This window comes from Otolemur garnettii, unplaced genomic scaffold (genome assembly GCF_000181295.1).
Source record: "Otolemur garnettii isolate 467f Iridium unplaced genomic scaffold, OtoGar3 scaffold00016, whole genome shotgun sequence".
NCBI classification, from domain to species: Eukaryota; Metazoa; Chordata; class Mammalia; order Primates; family Galagidae; genus Otolemur; species Otolemur garnettii.
In genome coordinates, this window is record NW_003852411.1 from 17,321,653 (window position 1) to 17,342,332 (window position 20,680).

The following is a 20,680-nucleotide window of genomic DNA, read 5'->3' on the forward strand; positions in this document are numbered from 1 at the left end:
AAAAAAAAAAAGATGTTAATTTGTGGTTGCTTGTGGGTGATGGGATTTAAACTCTTGTCAGACAAATTTTTATGTATGAGGTTGGATTAACAACTGATATGGTGAATTTCTTATTTGGTTTTTAACAATTAATATGAAGGTTCTTTGGATAACTTGTATTTTTTTAAGTCATTTATTGTCATTGTTTTTTTGTCGTTGTAAAGTCAAGCTCTGTTTTATTAACGATGTACAACATTGTACTGTCTTAAAAATTAAGTCTTTACCTTTGCATTTTAACATTGGAAGTTACAGCTATATTTTGCCAATGGTTTTTCATCCCCTTAATTTGTCAGTAGTGCCTAGTTTTCCAGAAATCATTTTCTAAATGTAAAATAATTTTCTAAATGCAAAATTATGATCTTGGTAATACCATTATGGTTTGGCTTAGGTTATTTTTTTTCCTCTATCTAATCTACAGCAGCTGGAACAGATCCAGAAGGAGCTAAGTGTTTTGGAAGAGGATATTAAAAGAGTTGAAGTAAGAAATCAAGATTTTTCTCTCATCTCTAGCAATTATTCTAAATTTATGAAATTGTCACCTTTCCTTTAAGATGCTGCATTAAGGTTATGTGATTGGTCTCGGTTATGAAGAAAGCAACAGATGTTAATTTTTTAATTGAGAATTTATTTTTGTAGAAAAAACATTCAAAATACTTTCTTGATGATAAAATGTAGTCCAGTTTGTCTTTATAATGTTTTATTGCCATAATTTTTTTATTAGATTGAAAAAAATCACTCATTTCTTGGAATGCCATTATGTTAAAGCCTTATAACTGTAAACATTAAAACCTTATTATAATATCATCACTAAACTGATTCATTGCTATTCCATTTTTTTGTTAAGTAAATACTTTTTACATATCTGCTATGTGTATTTCTTGGTGGCAAGGTTGAAAGACAACTATGAGAATACATTATAAATATTCTAGAAATATAATATAATACTTAAATCCATTGGAAGATCCTTAGGAGGCTTATAGGCTGTTATGACATGAAGTTTTTGCTTTTGGCTATATTTCAGTTTAGTTTACATGTTTTTAATTATTCTTATACCTTATTTTCTTTTGCTCTTATGTAGAATATGTTAAAGGATAATGAATTTAATATTTAGTAGATGTTCAGTATCCCATGTGGCACTCATAACTTCTTTCATTTATGTCACTTGCATGACTGTATGATTGAGCTAAGTTTTTATTAGCCAGAAATACTTTTACCTAACTCTGCATCTTTAGTGCCATTTTAAAATTTGCTGTTTTTGCATTAATCGTAATGTGGCATATCAAAAATAGTCTAGGTTGTTGTGATTCAGAGACATAATTTAAAAGATAACAATTGATTAGGAGGGTCTTTTTCTCTGGGTTACAGATCAAAAAATAGAGTCTAAGTCATTAAACAAAGCTAATATTTGAATCAAGAATAATATTTGTACAGAATATCGTTAAAGTAGAGAGTGACATATTCCGGGTTTTTTTTTTTCCTTACTTAAAAGAGTTGAACATGATGATCGTGTTATAGTACTGTCATATTTATCTATAGGTTGTCACCTGGATTAACAATTTACTAGTTCACTGTTCACTTATTGTAACATATATCTCATTTAAATATTTACATTTGTTTTTTTTTTGCATTGGATGGCTTCATTAATGATGAACAATATTTATTAAGGAACTTATAGTTCTTTAAGAATGTATACCATATGGTGGCACCCATACCTCAGTGGGTAGGGCTGAGGGGTTCAAACCCCATACATTAAGGCTGGTGGGTTTGAACCCGGCCTGGGTCAGCTAAACAACAATGACAACTACAATAAAAAAAATAGCTGGGCTTTGTGGCCTGCACCTGTAATCCCAGCTACTCCAGAGGCTGAGACAAGAGAATCACTTAAGCCCAAGAGTTTGAGATTGCTGTGAGCTGTGACACCACGGCATTCTACCGAGGGTGACATAGTGAGACACTGTCTCAAGGAAAAAAAAAGAATGTATACCATAGAAAAGATTCATCTTTTAACTGTTTCAATGTCCTTGCTTTTGTACAAGAGAGGAAACCTTTAGAAATTTGAGAGTTGAGAGGGCTGGGCGCAGTGGCTCATGCCTGTAATCCCAGCACTCTGGGAGGCCAAGGTGGGCAGATTGCCTGAGCTCACCGAGTTTGAGACCAGCTTGAGTTAGAGCGAGACTCCGTCTCAAAAAAAAAAAAGAAGAAAGAAAGAAAGAAAGAAAAATATCTGGATCTAGGCATTGTAGTCAGTGCCTGTAGTCCCAGCTGTTTGGGAGGCTGAGGCAAGAGAATCACTTAAGCCCAGGAGTTTAAAGTTGCTGTGAGCTATGACATCATGGCACTTTACAGGGCGGGGGGTGGAGGAGACAAAGTGAGACTCTCAGAAAAAAAAGAAAGAAATTTGAGAGTTAAGACAAAAAGGGATTAATGAAAACCTAGGATTAGAAAGGAATATGCCATCTCTTTTTGATTTATATATCTTCTATTTGGAGTGTCTACTATAACTCAAATAATTGTACTTTCAGGAAATGAGTGGCTTATACTCTCCTGTCAGTGAGGATAGCACAGTGCCTCAGTTTGAAGCTCCTTCTCCATCACACAGGTACAAAGCTTCACACTTGCAATTGCTTAAAATTCATGTTACAAAGTGTGCATATGGTACTAGTCCTTGGGAGCCTTTTCCATGCAATGTATGAAACCCCTGAGAAATTACTTTTGGTCATAATCTAGAAATGAGATTCACATGGTCCATCTGTTTCCTTAATGCTTTGAATTTCATGCCAGGAGTAATTAGTGAGTAGAATATTATAATTTTGTGAATTCACAGTTGGGTTAAAGTTTGGTGAATTTCTTGAAGTAATGATACCTTTAAATATCATATGAATTAAAGTCAGATGACATAAAAATCTAAATTTGAAAACATAATATTTTAGGAGAAAATGTGATGAAACTTTAGACATGTCCTCTAACTAACTCATTGAATTTTCTTGGGCAAGTCACTTTTCAGATTGCAAGGGCAAGAGATAGATCTGTTATATTTCCCAGATATTTTCCATAACTCCTTGTTAATTAAGTCTTCCCTCTGTATGTTCTGTTAGAGCAGGGATTCTGTTTGTCTTACTCATGACTGTTTCCCTAGATTGTAGAATAATGTCTGGCGTCATTTAATAAGTATTTGTAAAATATAATGAATGTCTGATTTCTTTTAGCTCAAATTCTGTTTTATGAAATACAATAGAACTTCTGTAAGTTGACACTCAAGGGACTGTAACAAACTGATCAACAACATATAGAGGTGGTCAAAATAAAGAACTAGCCTAGCCTGCTGTACTAATAAGTACATGTGGCACATGTCTGGTTTATGAAAAGTAGGCCAAGTTAAGGAGGTGGTCAATGAAAGGAGGTGGTTATCTATGGAGGTTCGGTATGTGGTGTCTAAAGTTTGAATTTGTATGCTTGAAATGTTCAAGAGCAATTTTACATGAAGTCACTTGTTTTTGATTTACTAATTCATTTAGGACAGGGTCTCATGGGAGCTTTTCAGACTTAGGATTTGAGGTAACATATGTATTATCAGGAAGTCCAGTGCCTATACACTTCAGGTTACATTTCAGAACCTTTACCAGTTTAGGAGAGCTTTATGAGTCTCCTTCGATATGATGTATGGGGAGGGGGTGGTTGGGATTATTCTAGAATGTTAGGGACCATTCCTGGGAGGTTTGATATTTTTCCCATTAACTATAGTGTGGAGAATTCTTGTGAAGTCTGTTTGATTTGGGGGTCACTTTAGCTGCATAATTCAGCTGGTTTGCCTTCTTATTTTACTTAGTTTAAAATATTTGAGAATGACCAGGTCTGTAAGATACTGTTATCTTTAAGCCTGACATTCTCTTACGGATTGATATGCATGGGATCTTGGTCAATGGAATGTTCATTGTGTGAATGCACACACACACAAAGTTCACTTATAAACAGACATGACAATTATTATATCCCTCTGCTTTTTTTAAATTTTAAAATATTAAGAGAGTACAAATATTTTGTTACACAGATACCTTTTATAATGTTTAAGTTGGAGCTTTTAGTGTGCCTGTCACCGAAATAGTGTGCATTTATCCAATAGGTGGGGTTTTTACCCTCCCCACCCTTCCTCTTTCTTGATTTCCAGTGACCTTTATGCCTGAGTGTGCCCATCAATTAGCTCTCAATTGTGAGAGAGTACATGTGGTATTTGTTTTTTCATTCCTAAAATACTTCACTTAGGATAATAGTCCCCAGTTCCATCCAAGTTGTTGCAAAAGACACATCATTCCTACTTACGGCTGAGTAATCCATCTCTGTTTAAACAGTAGCATTTCCTTCTGTCTGTTGTGTTCATTTCTTTTCTACTCAGTGTCCCACTGATTTTAGCTTGTTTAGCTAGCTTAGCTTTTAACTTGGGACAATATATAACATTCACTTAATTGCTCTATTTTGTTAATGTTTCTTATGTGCTAGGCTTTATTCTAGGTATTGAATCTAGTTAAGAAAGTTACTGCCTTTAAGGAGTTTAAATTTGGGTACATGTGTATGGAGGTTGTAGGAGATACTAAACAAGCAGATAGTAGTATATAACATAGATACAGTCATGTGCTCAATAATGATGTTTCTGTCAATGGTGGGCTACATATATCATGGTGATCACATAAGATTGTGATGTAATATATTGAGACCTGATATGTGGCACTTCTTATTGGCATTGCAGATCTAATAGAGCAGGGATCCTCAAACTTTTTAAACAGAGGGCCAGTACACTGTCCCTCAGACTGTTGGAGGGCCAGACTGCGGGCCCCGGGATGAGTCAGCTGCTAAGCAAGATGGGCTGCGGCGGCAAAAACACCCAGCAGGCTGGGTAAATGTCCTTGGTGGGCATGTGGCCCACGGGCTATAGTTTGAGGATACCTGTAGTAGAGGATCTAGTAGAGCAGATTAGTAGAGGAAATGATTGGCTGTTGGTGATGGTGCTGGAGCATTTAGTTTTCATATGAAAAAAAAATACCTAAATAAAAATATATATACTACCTGGATTTGTGAAAGTACACTCCATAATGTTTGCACAGCAAAGAAATAGCCTAACAACATATTTCTCAGAATATATACCCATTGTTAAGCAACACATGACTGTAATACCTTAGGAAGAAAAATTAGACCCACTATTTTACTTTGCATAGTGAGGCTTCTCCAAGGAGATGACATTTAAGTTGACACATGAATAAAGAGTAATTATGATAGAAATTCATTGGATAGTGTTGAACAGGATCTGATTTAGATTTTAAAATGTAATATATATTTTTTTTGAGACAGAGCCTCAAGCTGTCCCTCTGGGTAGAGTGCCGTGGCATTACAGCTCACAGCAACCTCCAACTCCTGGGCTCAAGCGAGTCTCCTGCCTCCGCCTCCCAAGTAGCTGGGACTACAGGCGCCCGCCACAACGCCTGGCTATTTTTTTTGGTTGCAGCCGCCATTGTTGTTTGGCGGTTTCGGGCTGGGGATTCGAACCCGCCACCTTAGGTGTACATGGCTGGCACCTTAGCCGGTTGAGCTATAGGCGCTGAGCCTAGATTTTAAAATGTTTATTTGGATTCCAACATAGAGGATAGACAAGATACTATGTGTCTTTCCCAAGCCCCTGGCACTGGAAGTAGGAAGCAAAGTTAGGAAGCACTGGAACAGAAGTACAGAAGAGAGGAGCTATTGGTTTGGATTAGGATTTTATTGAAAGAGGTGAGAGTGGTTGTATTATAAAAGTAACAGATGCTATAGAAGATTTCATGAAGTCTGAAAAATATTATTGGAGAATTGCTGAAATAGCTTGCAAAAGCTATCATCAAATGAGATTCTATCAGAGTTACTCTGTTTAGTAGTTGAAGAAAGAGAAATAGGAAAATACATTTTCTTCAAAAGTGTTTTGATATATTCTTTAAACAAGTGATTTGAATATCACTCAAAGATTGAGAAAGACACTGGAGAAAATGATACAGCCCATTAAATACTCTTGTGAAAACTGATCATTAGGGTTAAGATGTGAAATCAGACAAACTGGGATGAATGGGCTTGGCACCTGTAGCTCAGCAGAGAGGGTGCCAGCCACATACACCAGAGCTGGCAGGTTCGAATGCAGCCCAGGCCTGCCAAACAACAATGACAACTATAACCAAAAAATTGCCGGGCCTTGTGGTGGGCACCTGTAGTCTCAGCTACTTGGGAGGCTGAGGCAAGAGAATCACTGAAGCCCAAGAGTTTGAGGTTGTTTGTGAGCTGTGATGCCATGGCTGTGACACACTCTACCCAGGGTGACATAGTGAGACTCTAGTCTCAAAAAAAAAACAAACCCCAAAACAAAAAAACTGGGATGAATGTTCTGCTATATTATCTGTACTTGATTTTTTTTTTATTTTTTAAGAAATAGCAGGTAGTTGCAATTTTATTTACCTTTCCCCCCGCATAATCATTGGCTTCATAATTTAAATGGTAGTTTTTATTTTTATTCCTCACCATAAAGTTTTGATTTCTCTTTTAAGCAGATTTATTTTAGAAGGTTCTTTTCTACGTTTGTTTCTTTTTCTGTAATGAGGACCTTCCTAACATGTCAGGTAATTTGAATGCCTTACATAGATCCTAGGTTTATGTTTAGATTATATATCTAAATGAAAAGAAAAAAGCCACATGATGGTATTCTCCCACTTCCTACAGGATATTATATTCTGCTTACCTGGATCAGCTATAAAAATTGTCACATCCTATCTTTTCTATTGTTGCTGCCTTAGTGTCATATGAAGTCTAGCAATGGTGTTTTAACTTATCCTCTTATACCTTATTGCCTGAAATATGTTTCTTCTAGGCTTAAAATACTTCAGTAGCTGTCATGTTGATTAGTTTAGCTGTATCTCTTTGCATGAACTTCTTGATCACCTTTACTCTTTTTGTGCTTTAAAATTCAATGAATGCCTAAAGCAGGACGTTAGGGTATCTTTGCTTATAATGTTCCTTTGCATAGAAACTCTTAATTTATTCACTTGTTAAATTACTCCCTCCCAGGTCTTTTTTGACATTCTCATTCTTAAAAAGGGGGAGTAGGAAAAGAAGAAAATAGAATTGACCACTTTTTTTTCTTCAAAGATTTCTACTTATTTTGATTATGTTTCTGTAATATGTACTGATTTGGGAAAATACACATTTCCTATACTGTACTGTAATCTTTTGGGTTTTTCTCATACTTCTATATTTTTATATTAGTATTTATACATAATAGGGACTTAAAATCTGGTTTTGAATAAATACATACTTAACCTAGAATGTGTTTTAATTTTCATAGTTTTTTGGCATTTTGATTGAAATATGACCTTTAGTTAACAAATAAGCTAATTGGGCAGTACCATAGCTCTGGGTAGGGCGCTGACCACATACACCGAGGCTGGCAGTTGAAACCCTGCCTGGGTCAGCTAAAACAATGACAACTGCAACAAGCATTGTGACGGGCTCCTGTAGTCCCAGCTACTTGGGAGGCTGAGGCAGGAGAATCGCTTAAGCCCAAGAGTTTGAGGTTGCTATGAGCTGTTTATGCCATGGCACTCTACCCAGGGCGACAGCTTGAGATTCTGTCTGGGGGGGGGGGAAGCTAATTATATTTTTAAGAAGCGATTATCAGCTAAGCTTCACTGTGGTTGGATTAGGGGTGAGAAGATGATTATTTCCTTAATAAAATTAAATTGGATTTTTTTTTAACCTTTTAAACTTTCATCCATTTTAAGTTTTTCTTTTTTTTGTTACAGTTTGGCTGGGGCGGTTCAGACTTGCCACCCTCGGTATACGGGGCTGGCGCCCTACCCACTGAGCTACAGGCGCTGCCCCCCCCACCCCCCCGTTTTAAGTTTTTCATATTACAGCTAGTTCAAAACAAAGGTTACTATTTGGGGGGCCTTTTTAACCTGCTTTAGATCCTGAGGAAGAAAGCTTCCATAATTCTCAGGTATAAACTATAGTTTACATTTTGTTGCATAGTTCAATGTGTCAAACAATGAGCAAATAAGAGAATGGTAAGCAAGCATAGGCTCCTTCACCTATTGCCAAAGTGGGAATGGTTCTTTTTTTCTGTCCTTCTAGAGTATTATTAATATTCTAAACATTTTCATTTTTAGCTCAAACTTTATTTAAATAACAAAATGAAACATTTTTGTTTGATTTTCTTTCTGGCAGATATAAGAACAATACTGGTATTGTTTAGAGTGAAATATTCTTAGACTAGTTGTGATTATCTCTGAAGAGGTAAACTGGGTGGACTTTATTTTATGTGGATTAACAAATGTGGATTTCAGGCTCTTTAACTATTATTTAGTTTATATGTGTAAGTAACTAGGAAGCAGAGCTAAATAACATTAGTGAACCTATGAAGCTAGTAGCTTAACATCAACCTTGCCTTACTCTTTTATCATTACTTGTACATGTAGTGTGATGAGGAAAATTGACATACTTTTTTAAGATTTTAAATTCTCTTCAATGTCATTTCTGGTAGCTTTACTTGTAGATTTCTAATTGCTTCATATTACAGTGATTTCTATTTTAGAAATAATTATTTCATAATTGCTTTATTCCTTGTCTTTAAAAAATTATTTCAGAATTGTATTATTATCTTTAGTCTGTTGTTAGACCTTCAAAGTACTGTTTTGAAGATAATCAATTAGTTGAAACTTCTCTGTCTCCTTCAGCTGAATATGCCTTAATAAGATTCAGATAATCACTGTAGTTAATTTTGCAGAGTAAGTCTTACTTTCCTAAGATATAAAATAATGAATAAACCAGGAGTGGTGGCACACACCTGTAGTCCCAGCTACCTGAAAAGCTGAAATGGGAGGATCCACTTCAGCCCAGGAGTCAGTATCAGTGTAAGAAACATAGCAAAACCCCATCTCTTAAAAAAATAATAATAAAAAGGTAAATAAATACATACAAATATAAGTAGTAAAAATTTTTTTTGGATGTACTGTCTCTCATCTTTAAAATACTTTTACTGGGCAGTGCCTATGGCTCAGTGAGTAGGGTGCTGGCCCCATATACCAAGAGTGGCAGGTTTGAACCTGGCCCCAGGAAAATTGCAATAACAAAAAAAACAGTTGGGCATTGTGGCGGATGCCTGCAGTTCCAGCTGCTTGGGAGGCAGAGACAATGGAATCACTTAAGCCCAAGAGTTTGAGGTTGCCGTGAGCTGTGATGCAACAGTACTCTACCAGTGGTGACAAAGTGAGGCTCTGTCTCAAAAAAATTTTTTTTAATTCATTTTTTTTACAAAGAGACATGTATCATATTAAATGGGAACCCTATAACACTATTGGTGGTATTCTAATTAGTAGAGCTATTTTGGAAAACATTATATAGGTACCCTAAAAGCTAAAAATACAACTACCATATGACCTAACAATCCCACTACAGGATATTCTACATATACCCAAGGGAGTGTAGTCAGTGTGTTGAAAAGATAAGGGTATCTGTGTTGCCATGTTCATTGTAGCATTATTCACAACAGCCCAGATATTGTGTCTATCAATGGATGAATGGATTAAAACACACATACACACATATATATACCCAGAAGAACGCTATTCACCTTTAAAAAAAAAAAGCCCAGGAAATTCTGTTAGTTATGACAACTTGGATGAACATAGAGAACACTGTGTTAAGTGAAATAAGCCAGGTACAGAGAGACAGATATCATATGATCTCATTTATATGTGGGAATCTAAAAAAGTCAAACTCATAAAAGTAGAGAGTAGCATGGTGGTTACCAGAGGTATAGGGTAGATGTGGATAGGGAAAGGGGACAAGTTGGGAAGTTGGTCACTGTACAGAGTTACAGTTAGGGAAGGAAAAATAAGTTCTGGTGTTCTTTTGCAAAGCACAGTTATAATATAGTATTTTATATATATCAAAATAGCTAAAAGAGAGGATTTCAAATATTCTCATTACAAATGATAACTATTTGAGGTGATGGATATGGTAATTACTCTAATTTGATCATTCTACCATTTATACATGTTTCATACATGAGATACCACTTTGTATTCTACAAACAATAATTATTATTTATCAATTATAAATACAGGCCAGGTGTGGTGGCTCACACCTATAATCCTAGCACTCTGGAAGGCAAGGCGAGTGGATTGCCTGAGTTTACAGGTTCAAGAGCAGCCTGAGCAAGAATGAGACCCCATCTCTAAAAATAGTTGGGTGTTGTGGCAGGCATCTGTGGTACCTGCTACCTGGAAGGCTGAGACAAGAGGATCGCTTGAGCCCAAGAGTTTAAGGTTGCTGTGAGCTATGATGCCACAGCCCTCTACTGATGGCAACAAAACGAAACTCTGTGAAAAAAAAAGAAAGAAAAAAACAATAAAACTAACAAAAAATTTAAAAACACTGTGTTAGGCACTGGGATCTAGTTGTGAATATAACAGACCCTAGAACCTTGCTGTTGTGCCTACGTAGTCTTAAGATGAAAATAAAGCATACTGTGAATTGATTATTCTACTTAAAATATGGTGTAAATAGACTTTTGATTTCACAAATTTAAATCCATCAAAATACATGTAACTTCAAAACTATAGTAATTATATTTGACTAGTAGGTATTTCAGGATTTTTATAAAAGACCTTTGGGTTTTTGTTAAGTTAATTGTTGGCTCGGCTTGGTGCTCATAACTCAGTGGTTAGGGCGCCGACCATATACACTGAGGCAGGTGGGTTTGAACCCAGCCTGGGCCTGCTTAAACAACAATGACAACTATAATAAAAAAAATAGCTGAGCGTTTTGGTGGGCACCTGTATTCCCAGCTACTTGGGAGGCTAAGGCAAGAGAATCACTTAAGCCTAAGAGTTAGAAGTTGCTGGGAGCTGTGATACCATGACACTCTACTGAAGGTGGCATAGTGAAACTGTCTCAAAAAAAAAAAGAATTTAATTGTTACTACTTGATAAAAATGTTATTGATTCATATAGATTCTGAAATCTGAGGTCTGAAGAGGCTGAATTTCAGTATTCTTGAGTGTCAGCCAAGACTGCTGTTTGAAATTCAGGTTTTTGAACCCGATTACCAAACCTGATTCATTAAGTATGAGGTCAATCCCAGAGATTCAAATGCAGGCTTATGACAGAGGATTGGTAGAGTTGATAACTTTAGAAAATGTGGAAACATTGTTTTAGTAGATAGTGAATATGTCTGTATTACTGACATGTCTTTAAATAAATCACTAAATCAATCTTGCTCATCTTTTTTCATAAGAGAAAGCTTAAAATATTCAACATTAATATTTTATAATTATCTTTGCCATATTTCATCTTTTGGGGTAGATGGGATAAAGATTTATATTTCTTTTATTTTCTTTTGGGTAAAGTTACATGCCCTTTTGTAATGTCTTTAAAATAACTTCAAATCAAGTCCCGGGGGCTGGGAGAGCCAGAAAAGTTAAAAGTAAGCCTCTGCAAAGGAAACAAGTTACTGGGCTTTACCACCTGTTCCCTGTTGGGGAATATGTTGCGTTCTTGCTTATGGCTTTTTGCTCTTTGGGGGTAAAGCCATGTAAGGGAAATTCTTCATCCCTTTGGTTATTGTAGATTTACTTTGATTCTGGGAGTTCCAGGATAGGAGCAGCAAGGAAAACCAAAGCTCTACATGCTAAACTGGCTTGGATATAGTACAGCTGAACTACTGTAAAATTTTATGTACTGTTACCATTTCTGCTGCTGTTTACTGTATTTCTCCTGCCCAAATCTCATTATATATTTTTTTCAGATTTCTCCACCTCTTAATCTTTTGCCACTGATTTTGAAATGCTGCTTCTAATTTCTTTCTGAGGTTATTTGAGATAATTTGGTTTTGTTTTTTTTTTTTGTGATTCTAAAGATTCATAGCACCTATATCATCTGGTTGCTTAAAATTTCTCTTCTTTGAATTACAAATAAATTATAATTTACTCCAACTCATTAGAAAGTGACAGTAGACTATAAAGTGGTCAGATGTACCATTTTGTGTAATAAACTGAAACTTTAATTTTTTTTGAGAAAAAAATTAGTGATAGCAGTTGTTCTTTATGTATGTACATGACACTTTGTGTCTATTGAATTCCCTTATGTATTTTAAAAAATCCCATATTTATTGTCTTTACGAACAGTCTTAAATGATCTGTATGCTTTATTTTGCTCATGATTTAAAAATTCTAATTAATTAGGTAATGTTGCATTGACTAATAATTTAAATGTAAATTATCCTTTTTCAAAATAAAAATCCTGCAAAATTAGTAAACATTTTAACCAAGAACAACCACTATTTTCTCTCAGATACTTATTCATTATAACTATACTTTGTGTGGAAAATTGACTTAATAATCTATCTTGTAATTAAGAAGTATTTATTTGCTTTTGGAAGAAAACATTTTAAATGTTTTTAAATGTTCTTTAATGTGTGACATCAGTAGCATAACTGAAATACTTTTATACCTGTCAGTAAGAGCTGAATTGTTTTTATTTATATTTTTAGTGAAGTTCTTCATTGTTACCAGCAAGAACCTTAGGAATTATTCTGAAGTGGTAGGCTAATCTAGGATTTTCCACTCTTGAGTTAGAGAACATAAAGTGCCTAGGGAGTATAGCATAGTGGTTCATTGAGAATGGTGGAACTGGACTGCTTGAGTTTGAGTAATTAGCCTGCTATTTGCTAATGTTGTTACTATGGGCTAAATACTTTGTATCTGAATTCTCTTATTTGAGAAATAAGGGTGAGAATAGTATCAACCTTAGAGTTGTGAGGTTTAAATTATTTAAGGTCAATGTCTAGTGCATATAAATGCTCGATAAATGGTATTATTCATATTGTTATTGCCATCTGGAGATTGTGGATAAAATGCGGTGCCTGTGGCTCAAAGGAGTAGGGCACTGGCCCCATATGCCGGAGGTGGCACGTTCAAACCCAGCCCCTGGCCAAAAAAAAAAAAGAAAAGAAAAAGAAAGAAAGAAATAGTGTATCACCAGAATCAAGAGAGACCCAGCTCTGTTTTTGTGCTTTCTCATATTCTTTTCTAATCATGCGTGTGTGTGTGTGTGTGTGTGTGTGTGTGTGTGTGTATACACAGGTATTTTTTTAAAAGCAGAATTAAAGGGTTTTATTTTTCAGAAATTTCTCTGCATGCATTATAAATTTTTCTTAGTGAATATGATTAAGACCTGATATAAAATAATTTCAAACTCTGCAGTGATTACTAATAAAATACCATTTTGAAGCCTACAACACAATTGATGAGTATTTTTCATACATACTTGAAAATGTATTATTTCACAAGACACACTGAGATAACAGTAGCATTTTCCAGGCTTACAGTCAAAGAATTTTGAATCAAAAATTATAAAAATTCACAGATAGAATTGCTTTATTTTATTGGTCTTTTAAATATGCAACTACATAATTTTGTCAGTGTTATACATATGGTAGGGGATTTGGTTTCTTTAGTAGAAGGAACAGAGAGCTTTTTGAATGCGTGGCATCTCCTCATTTTAGCCCTATTAGTCCCTGGATGGTATAGACTGATCTTGTCATATCAGTGCCTGACTCTACAAGGAAGGTGAGCATTGGTTATATTTCATCAAAAGAAACTAATTACAAGAGTGTGTGAATTCTTAATTTATAGTGTAAGTACTTTAAAAGGTCTTTCTTGCATAACTGAGTTTTATTATAGAAACAATTAAGAATATAATGAATTAAAACTTATTAATATGTGTTGCCTTTGGGGAGGGCACTCAGCAAAGTATTATGATACATAATTGTACATACTTATGGAGTACATGTGATATTTTGTATAGGATATGTAAGGATCAAGTTAGGCCAGTTGCATATTTATCTCCTGAAGTATTTATCATTTCTATGTGCTTGGAACATTTCAAGTACTCTCTTCTGGCTATGTTGAAATACATAGAGCAGTACATTGTTAATTATAGTCATCCTTTTGCTATCAGACATTAGAACGTATTTCATCTAGATATATATTTGTATTCATTAGCTATGCTGCTTTTTAATAAAAAATTACTATGAGGGCAGTTCTATTTGTTTTATTATATTTTTGAATATGTGGGATTTTATGTTACTGATTAATTTTGTTAATAATAGATTCTAAAATTCACTGAATGTTTACTACATTATGGTATGGTCCTGAGAGCTTTACATACATTATCTCACTTAGATCTCACACGTCTATGATGTCTTCATCATTTAATAGATGGAAAAACTAGAAGTTGAATAAAATTAGCAGCTTACCCAGAGTCAAGTTATTAGCTACTAAGGAGTAATCTCTACTTCTAAGGGTACCTCTCATGTTACAACTTTTGAGGTTATTTCAATACCAAAGTAATTAATCATTTTGTGTATTTGCAGAGAGAACCATTATAATTAGTTCCCTCAGTTGCTTAAATTTCATCAGGGTAGACAAGAATATAAACATGTTTTATAGTAGAAATGGGGAAGAAGAGTATATAAAAAGTAAGTAATTTGTCATGGTTGTCGTATGTGTCATGCAATTTTCAGTTGCTGACAATTTTTAAAGGCTTTTTAAAGATAGGAGGGAGACATGAATGAAAAGATGGTAAAATAGAAGAAATGAAAGGTAGTCTAGAGTTCTAGAAAGTTTTTTTTTAGCATTAGGGGAATGTACAAAGGATATAACCAAATAAAAAGAATCAGTACAGAAAGTTGATGATGTTTGCTGGCACAGAAGAAATTGGTATATTGGCTTTGGGTTATAAAAGAAAGATGATTATTATTATTATTATCCTGTATATTCCATTCCCTTTTCCACGAGATTTTATCATAACATTTTGGAGCTGGAAGGAACTCTAGATAATTTAAAGAGAGTTAGTCCCCATTCACCTTATTTTGCAGATGAGGAAACTGAGTGATTGATTATAAGGTAATTTCCAACAGCATATAACTTTTTCATGTCATAGCATATCTATTAACCATTGCAAGATTTTAATTGCATGTTAATGCATTTCCCAATAAAGCATCTATAAATCATCTTTCCCTTAAAATTCAAAAGAACTTGCTAGCCTATCTGAAAATGAAATAGAAACGAATAAGCTTCTATAGATACCTGCCTTGTCTTGATATTCTTTTTGATATGTATATTTAAGGTGATGGATCAAAGTGATAAATTATTAAACCTATGCTGATTTAAAGTACTGGATTGTGTATTTAGCGTCTAATTAAATGAGTGGCAATAAATGTTTTCTCTTCCTTAGAACTTAGAAATGCTGGATTTATATATGGTATATTATTTTGATCTATTTTTTACATTTTCGATTTGTTTTTTTCTGATGTTAATGTAAATACTGAAATCACATTTTCTCTCTTCATTTTGCAGTAGTATTATTGATTCCACAGAATACAGCCAACCTCCAGGTTTCAGTGGCAGTTCTCAGGTAACATTATATATAACAGTATGTTTTTAGTGGTACCATGAGTAGTATAAGCATCTGAGTTATAAAATCATAAGATTAGTTTGTTGGAATGTCCTGTCATAAAGATAATGTTTGAATGCTATGGTGTTGGTTAGGACTTGAATAGCTCTGATGCATAGTGGAAGAATCTACTACTTATTTTCTTGTTGATAAGAATCTAATTTTTTTTGAGACAGAGTCTCGCTCTGTTGTCCCTGGTGTAGTACAGTAGTGTCATCACAGTTCACTATGTGCTCAAACTCTGGGGCTTATGCAATACTCCTGCCTTAGCCTTCCCAGTAGCTAGACTAAGGCATATGGCAGGATGCCTCTCTAATTTTTCTATTTCTATTGGAGATGAGGTCTCACTCTTGCTCTGGCTATTCTTAATCACCAAGAGCAGTCCTCTTGCCTCAGCATCCCCAGAGTGCTAGGATTATAGGTGTGACCTAAATTTTTCTTACTTTACTTTACTAGTAATATCAGACATTGAGAGAATGTAAATACTTCAGAAAGAAATTATGAATAATCAAGGCATTGTTTGTCTTAGAGATATGAAAGTTAAAAATCTATTGATGAATTACCCATCTTGTGTTGAAACATTAGCTTTTCAGTGACGTATAGACTGCAAGTTTGAGTAAAATAGATACTAGCATCATCTCTTCGAATTAAACATGTGATTATTTTGACTTTTACTCTATTCGTCTTTGACTTGGGGATGCTGATATTTGTCAAATCTGCTTTTCGGGCTTTACTTTTTTTTTTAACTTTATATTGAAATAATTTGGGGCTTAGAGATAGATTATAAAAATACTAAAAGGAATTCCTTTGTATTCTACCTCCATCATGTCAACTCAACATTTTATAACATTTGTTTTATCATTCTCATTCATTGTTCCTTTTGCATATATATGTATATAATTTATTTTTTTGGATTGTTTGAGTAAGATACAGATATGTGTTCCTTTACCCTTAAGTCCTTTATTGTATATTTCCCTAAAACCAAGGGTATTGTCTTATGTAATCATAATATAATCTTAAAATTCAAAAAGCAAACATTGATAACAGTGCTATTATCTAAATTCTGGATCTTGTTAAGATTTTATGAATTATCCTAATATCCTTTATAGTAAAAAAAAAAAAAGGATGCATTTTTAATGTACATTTACTTATTTACTTCAGGTGAAAAAAATTTAATAGTTACTTTTATCAAAATGAAAAGTAAATCACTTTGGATTATATTGCTTCTGTTTTTCTTTTCCTGAAACTTTGATGACTGCCTTTGTTATTTTTATCATTAATGTGACTACTCTGCATATCCTGTGTTTTATCTTCATGTGGATGCATGCATTTGGTCTTTTTATTTTTTAACAGTAAGCTTATAGATTAATTTGTATCTGTTTCTGAATATCCATGTAAACACCAGATTTAGGTATTTTTATAAAACGCAGTAGGTAGGATATATTTGAAGAAATTTTGAAGGCTTGAATTGCAATATATCAGAAGAATGTGAGAGAGAAAAGCAGTCCTTGTGTCTGGAGACTGGCTTGACATTTATAGCTAGGCCTTGATATTCTCCTTCTGAATATAATTTTACAGAAGATCAACATCAGACAAGGCCACTCTGTGGCTGTGATGAAGTAAAGCAAAAAACAAGATCACTCCATAAACTTGTCACTTTGAAATAAGTAAAAAAGCAAGGTCACTGTGTAAACCATAGTGAAGTTACTGGGTTTTTTTTTTTTTTCATTTTCAGCATCTGTTATTAAACCTTACTTGAAATAATTGTTAATGTGATGGTTGTCCAAATGATCTTTTTTTATTTTTATTTTTATTTTTTATTTTTTAGCAATTTTTGGCCAGGGCTGGGTTTGAACCCACCACCTCCAGCATATGGGGCCAGTGCCCTACTCTTTTGAGCCATAGACACCGCCGAAAATGATCTTTTCTAAGTCCTTACATCTTCCACATTTTTTAGCCTTTCTCTTTATCTCATTGTGGAATCACAAGTTCTTATTCTTTTATTAACTTTGAAATTGTCCTGTATTTGGCTATTTAGAGCTCTAGCAAATGACTTCTGTGTCCTTTTGACATTTCCTTTTCCTTTTTTGTAATTACTTTATGTTCTTGGACAAAAATGTTTTATCCTCATTCTGTACTTACCTTGCCCCAGTCCTTGAATTAGTCTCACATCCCAGAGACCTCTTTTCTTTTAGTGGAGAAATATATGTAAAAACCAAAGTCTGAATCTTACGTGTTATCGTTTCTAGAGTATCGTTGCTTATAAGCTTTCTCAGTGGTCAGCGCAAAGAAATGTGTGTATATTTATATTTATATTTATATATTTTTATGTATGTGCACACACTGTATATATGTAGTAATTACATATTAATGACTGGGTTTGATTACTGAAAGACACATAGTCTTTGGAACAGCTTGATTACAGGCAGTGGATACAGTATAGCCAAACAGAATCGGGGTATTTATTGAAAGGAGTCTGGAGATTTTATTCACAGTCTTCTTCTCCCAGCAGTCTTCTTCTGCTGGGTTACCTGGGAACCACTTTATTGCCAGGTTTAGAACCATTTCTGTCTTGGGTTCTATGAGCACATTATGTTTTCAGTACCAAGAGATCCAAAGTTGTCTTTTGGTTGGGGACTCCTATTGTAAGCTAGTCACTTGGACACATGCATGACCAGCCTTAATCTTCACTGAAACCAGGTACAAATCATAAATTCAGTTATTGCTACTAAACACAGCTGACAGATGCAGATATTCTGCATAAAAACAATGTACTGGCTCATGGTTACAGAATATCATTTTATCTTTAGTTAATATATTTGACAGTGTAGCCTCCTGTCAGAATCTCTGGAGATAACCACATGCTTAATCCAAACTAGCTGAAGTCAAGGCATGCCATGAAGTATATAATAAACATTATTTTTATAGTCATATATGTATATACTTCTGTATATATTTCTGAGTCTATCTTAAAAGGTATGAGTTCATACTGATGATCTCAAATTACAGTTCAACACTACAGGGTTCAATTCATTTTATCATTTCCCCTTTCCATATTTATAATTTTTTCCTAATAGAAATTTAGCTCTCATTATGAAAATATAATTACATAGTCTTAGACCATCTACATCAAAAGCAGTATGAGAATTATTGAGAAAACAATTGTGCTAAGTAGAAGTATTTGTTTAAAATACCTTTTTTCTTTAGACTGAGAATATATGACTTGTTTAATTTTCTTCAGCATTGATTGTGATCTTTATTTGAAATACAGTTAAGTTCATTTGCTTCTGTTTGCATTCCACCCCACTTTTCATCCTTAATTATATATGTCCTTTTCTGAATACATGAAATGTTATTACAAAAATCAGAGCTGTGCAAGGATGTTATAATCCACAATTGCTACTCTTGCAGCCTTTTTACGCCCATCTTTTCCATTCCATTCTTTCTTATCCTCTGGATATAACCAGTTTTATTAGTAAAGTTTATAGATGCCTATTTTCTTATTTCTGTTTTTTTCACAAACAGTAGCTTTGTAGTGATGTTTTTCTGTACTTTGCTTTTGTTTTTATTTAACCATGTATTAGGAGGGTAACTCCACATCGGTTCATAGAAATCCTCCTCATTCTTTTTTACAAAAGTAGGAGACTTCTGTACCATAGTTAATTTAATTGTAATGGCAGTTAGATAGTTTATGTAAGGGCAATTAGATAGTTTCCATTATAATGAAATTACAGATAGCGCTACAGTGACTAGCTTATGCCTGTGTTTTCCTATTATTAAGTATATACCTTTGATATAAATGCTTAGAAGTAAAACTGCTAGATCAAGGCTGTGGATGGAAATTGCAAAATAAACTGCCCTGAAAAGGATCGAACCAATTTGTGTTTTCACCAACAATGTACGAATGTGCCTATTTTCCCACAGTCTCTCTAACAGAATAATTTTTTATACTTTGTGAATTTTGCCAGTATATTTAGTGAGAAATGTATCTCAAAATAGTTTTGCATTGTTCTAATTATGGGTTTAAACATGTCTTCACATGTTTACTGGTATAGTTCCTATCTTTAGGTGACAGATCATCTTCTTCTATGAGGTTTTTTTTATTTTTTATTTTTTTAAATGGCTCAATTTTTAAGGCTTTGTTGTAGATTAGGAATACTAGTCGTTTATCTGGGATATGTGTTTCTTATATTTTCTTCCAGTTAATTTTTTTTAACCACTCAAAAGTTTTTAGTTATAATTTTTTTAATTACATCTGGATTTTGAATCGTAGTTACAAACCCTCTCCCTATAACCAGGATATAGAGAAATATATTCATAGTTTTTTAAAATATTGTCTCATTTTGATTTTTTTACATTCTCAGTCTATTTGGACTTTATTTTTGTGTATGCTTTGAAGCATGGGTCTTATTTTATCTGTCCAAATGGTTGCCAGTTTTCCCAAGCTTAGTTTTAAAAGTCTGTCTCTTGGTTTGTTTCTGTAGTGGTAGGTGTCACCTTTTTTTTATAGAGCCTTAATGATATGTTTTAATGTCTCATAGTATTAACTCTCCTTCCCCATAGCTTTTCTTTTTCCTTGTTTATTTATAGAGTATTCCTTCTTGTTTCTTTTATTGTAAGAACTTTAGTATCAATTTTTCTAGCTCCGTAAAAAACTTCTTGGTATTTGTATTGTAACTGCCTTTAATTTATAAATTATCTTAGGGAGAATTGACATCTTAATTATATTGACTTGAGTCTAGGTTTTGCTCATTTCTTCATAAATTTATTTCTAAGAATTTTTTAAATGTTAGCTAAAAATTTGTTTTAAGTATAAATTTGAAAATTAAACTTTTTATTTTGAGATAATTATAGATTCACATGTAGTTGTAATAGGTTTAGGATCTCAAATCCCAAAATTAGAAATCCTAAATGTTCCAAAATTTGAAACTTTATTTTTTCTTTTTTGAGACAGAATCTCACGCTGTTTCCCAGGCTGGAGTGCCATGGTGTCAGCTTAGCTCACAGCAACCTCAAACTCCAAGGTTCAAGTAATCTTTTTTTCTCAGTCTCTCAAGTAGCTGGGATTATAGGCACCTGACCCAATGCCTACTGAATTTTTTTTTTTTTTTTTTTTT

The 20,680-nt window shown here is 34.0% G+C and overlaps 1 protein-coding gene across 3 annotated transcripts in view; it reads left to right on the plus strand.

Moving 5' to 3' along the window:
• COP1 (COP1, E3 ubiquitin ligase) overlaps positions 1 to 20,680 on the plus strand; it is a 228,848-nt gene that overhangs the window by 74,756 nt on the left and 133,412 nt on the right. For all 3 annotated transcript variants that reach the window (XM_003785686.2, XM_023510745.1, XM_023510746.1), the window contains exons 7-9: positions 458 to 517; positions 2,562 to 2,638; positions 15,467 to 15,524. In XM_003785686.2, the coding sequence (XP_003785734.1) occupies positions 458 to 517; positions 2,562 to 2,638; positions 15,467 to 15,524 (195 nt within the window). The remainder of the gene's footprint in view (positions 1 to 457; positions 518 to 2,561; positions 2,639 to 15,466; positions 15,525 to 20,680) is intronic.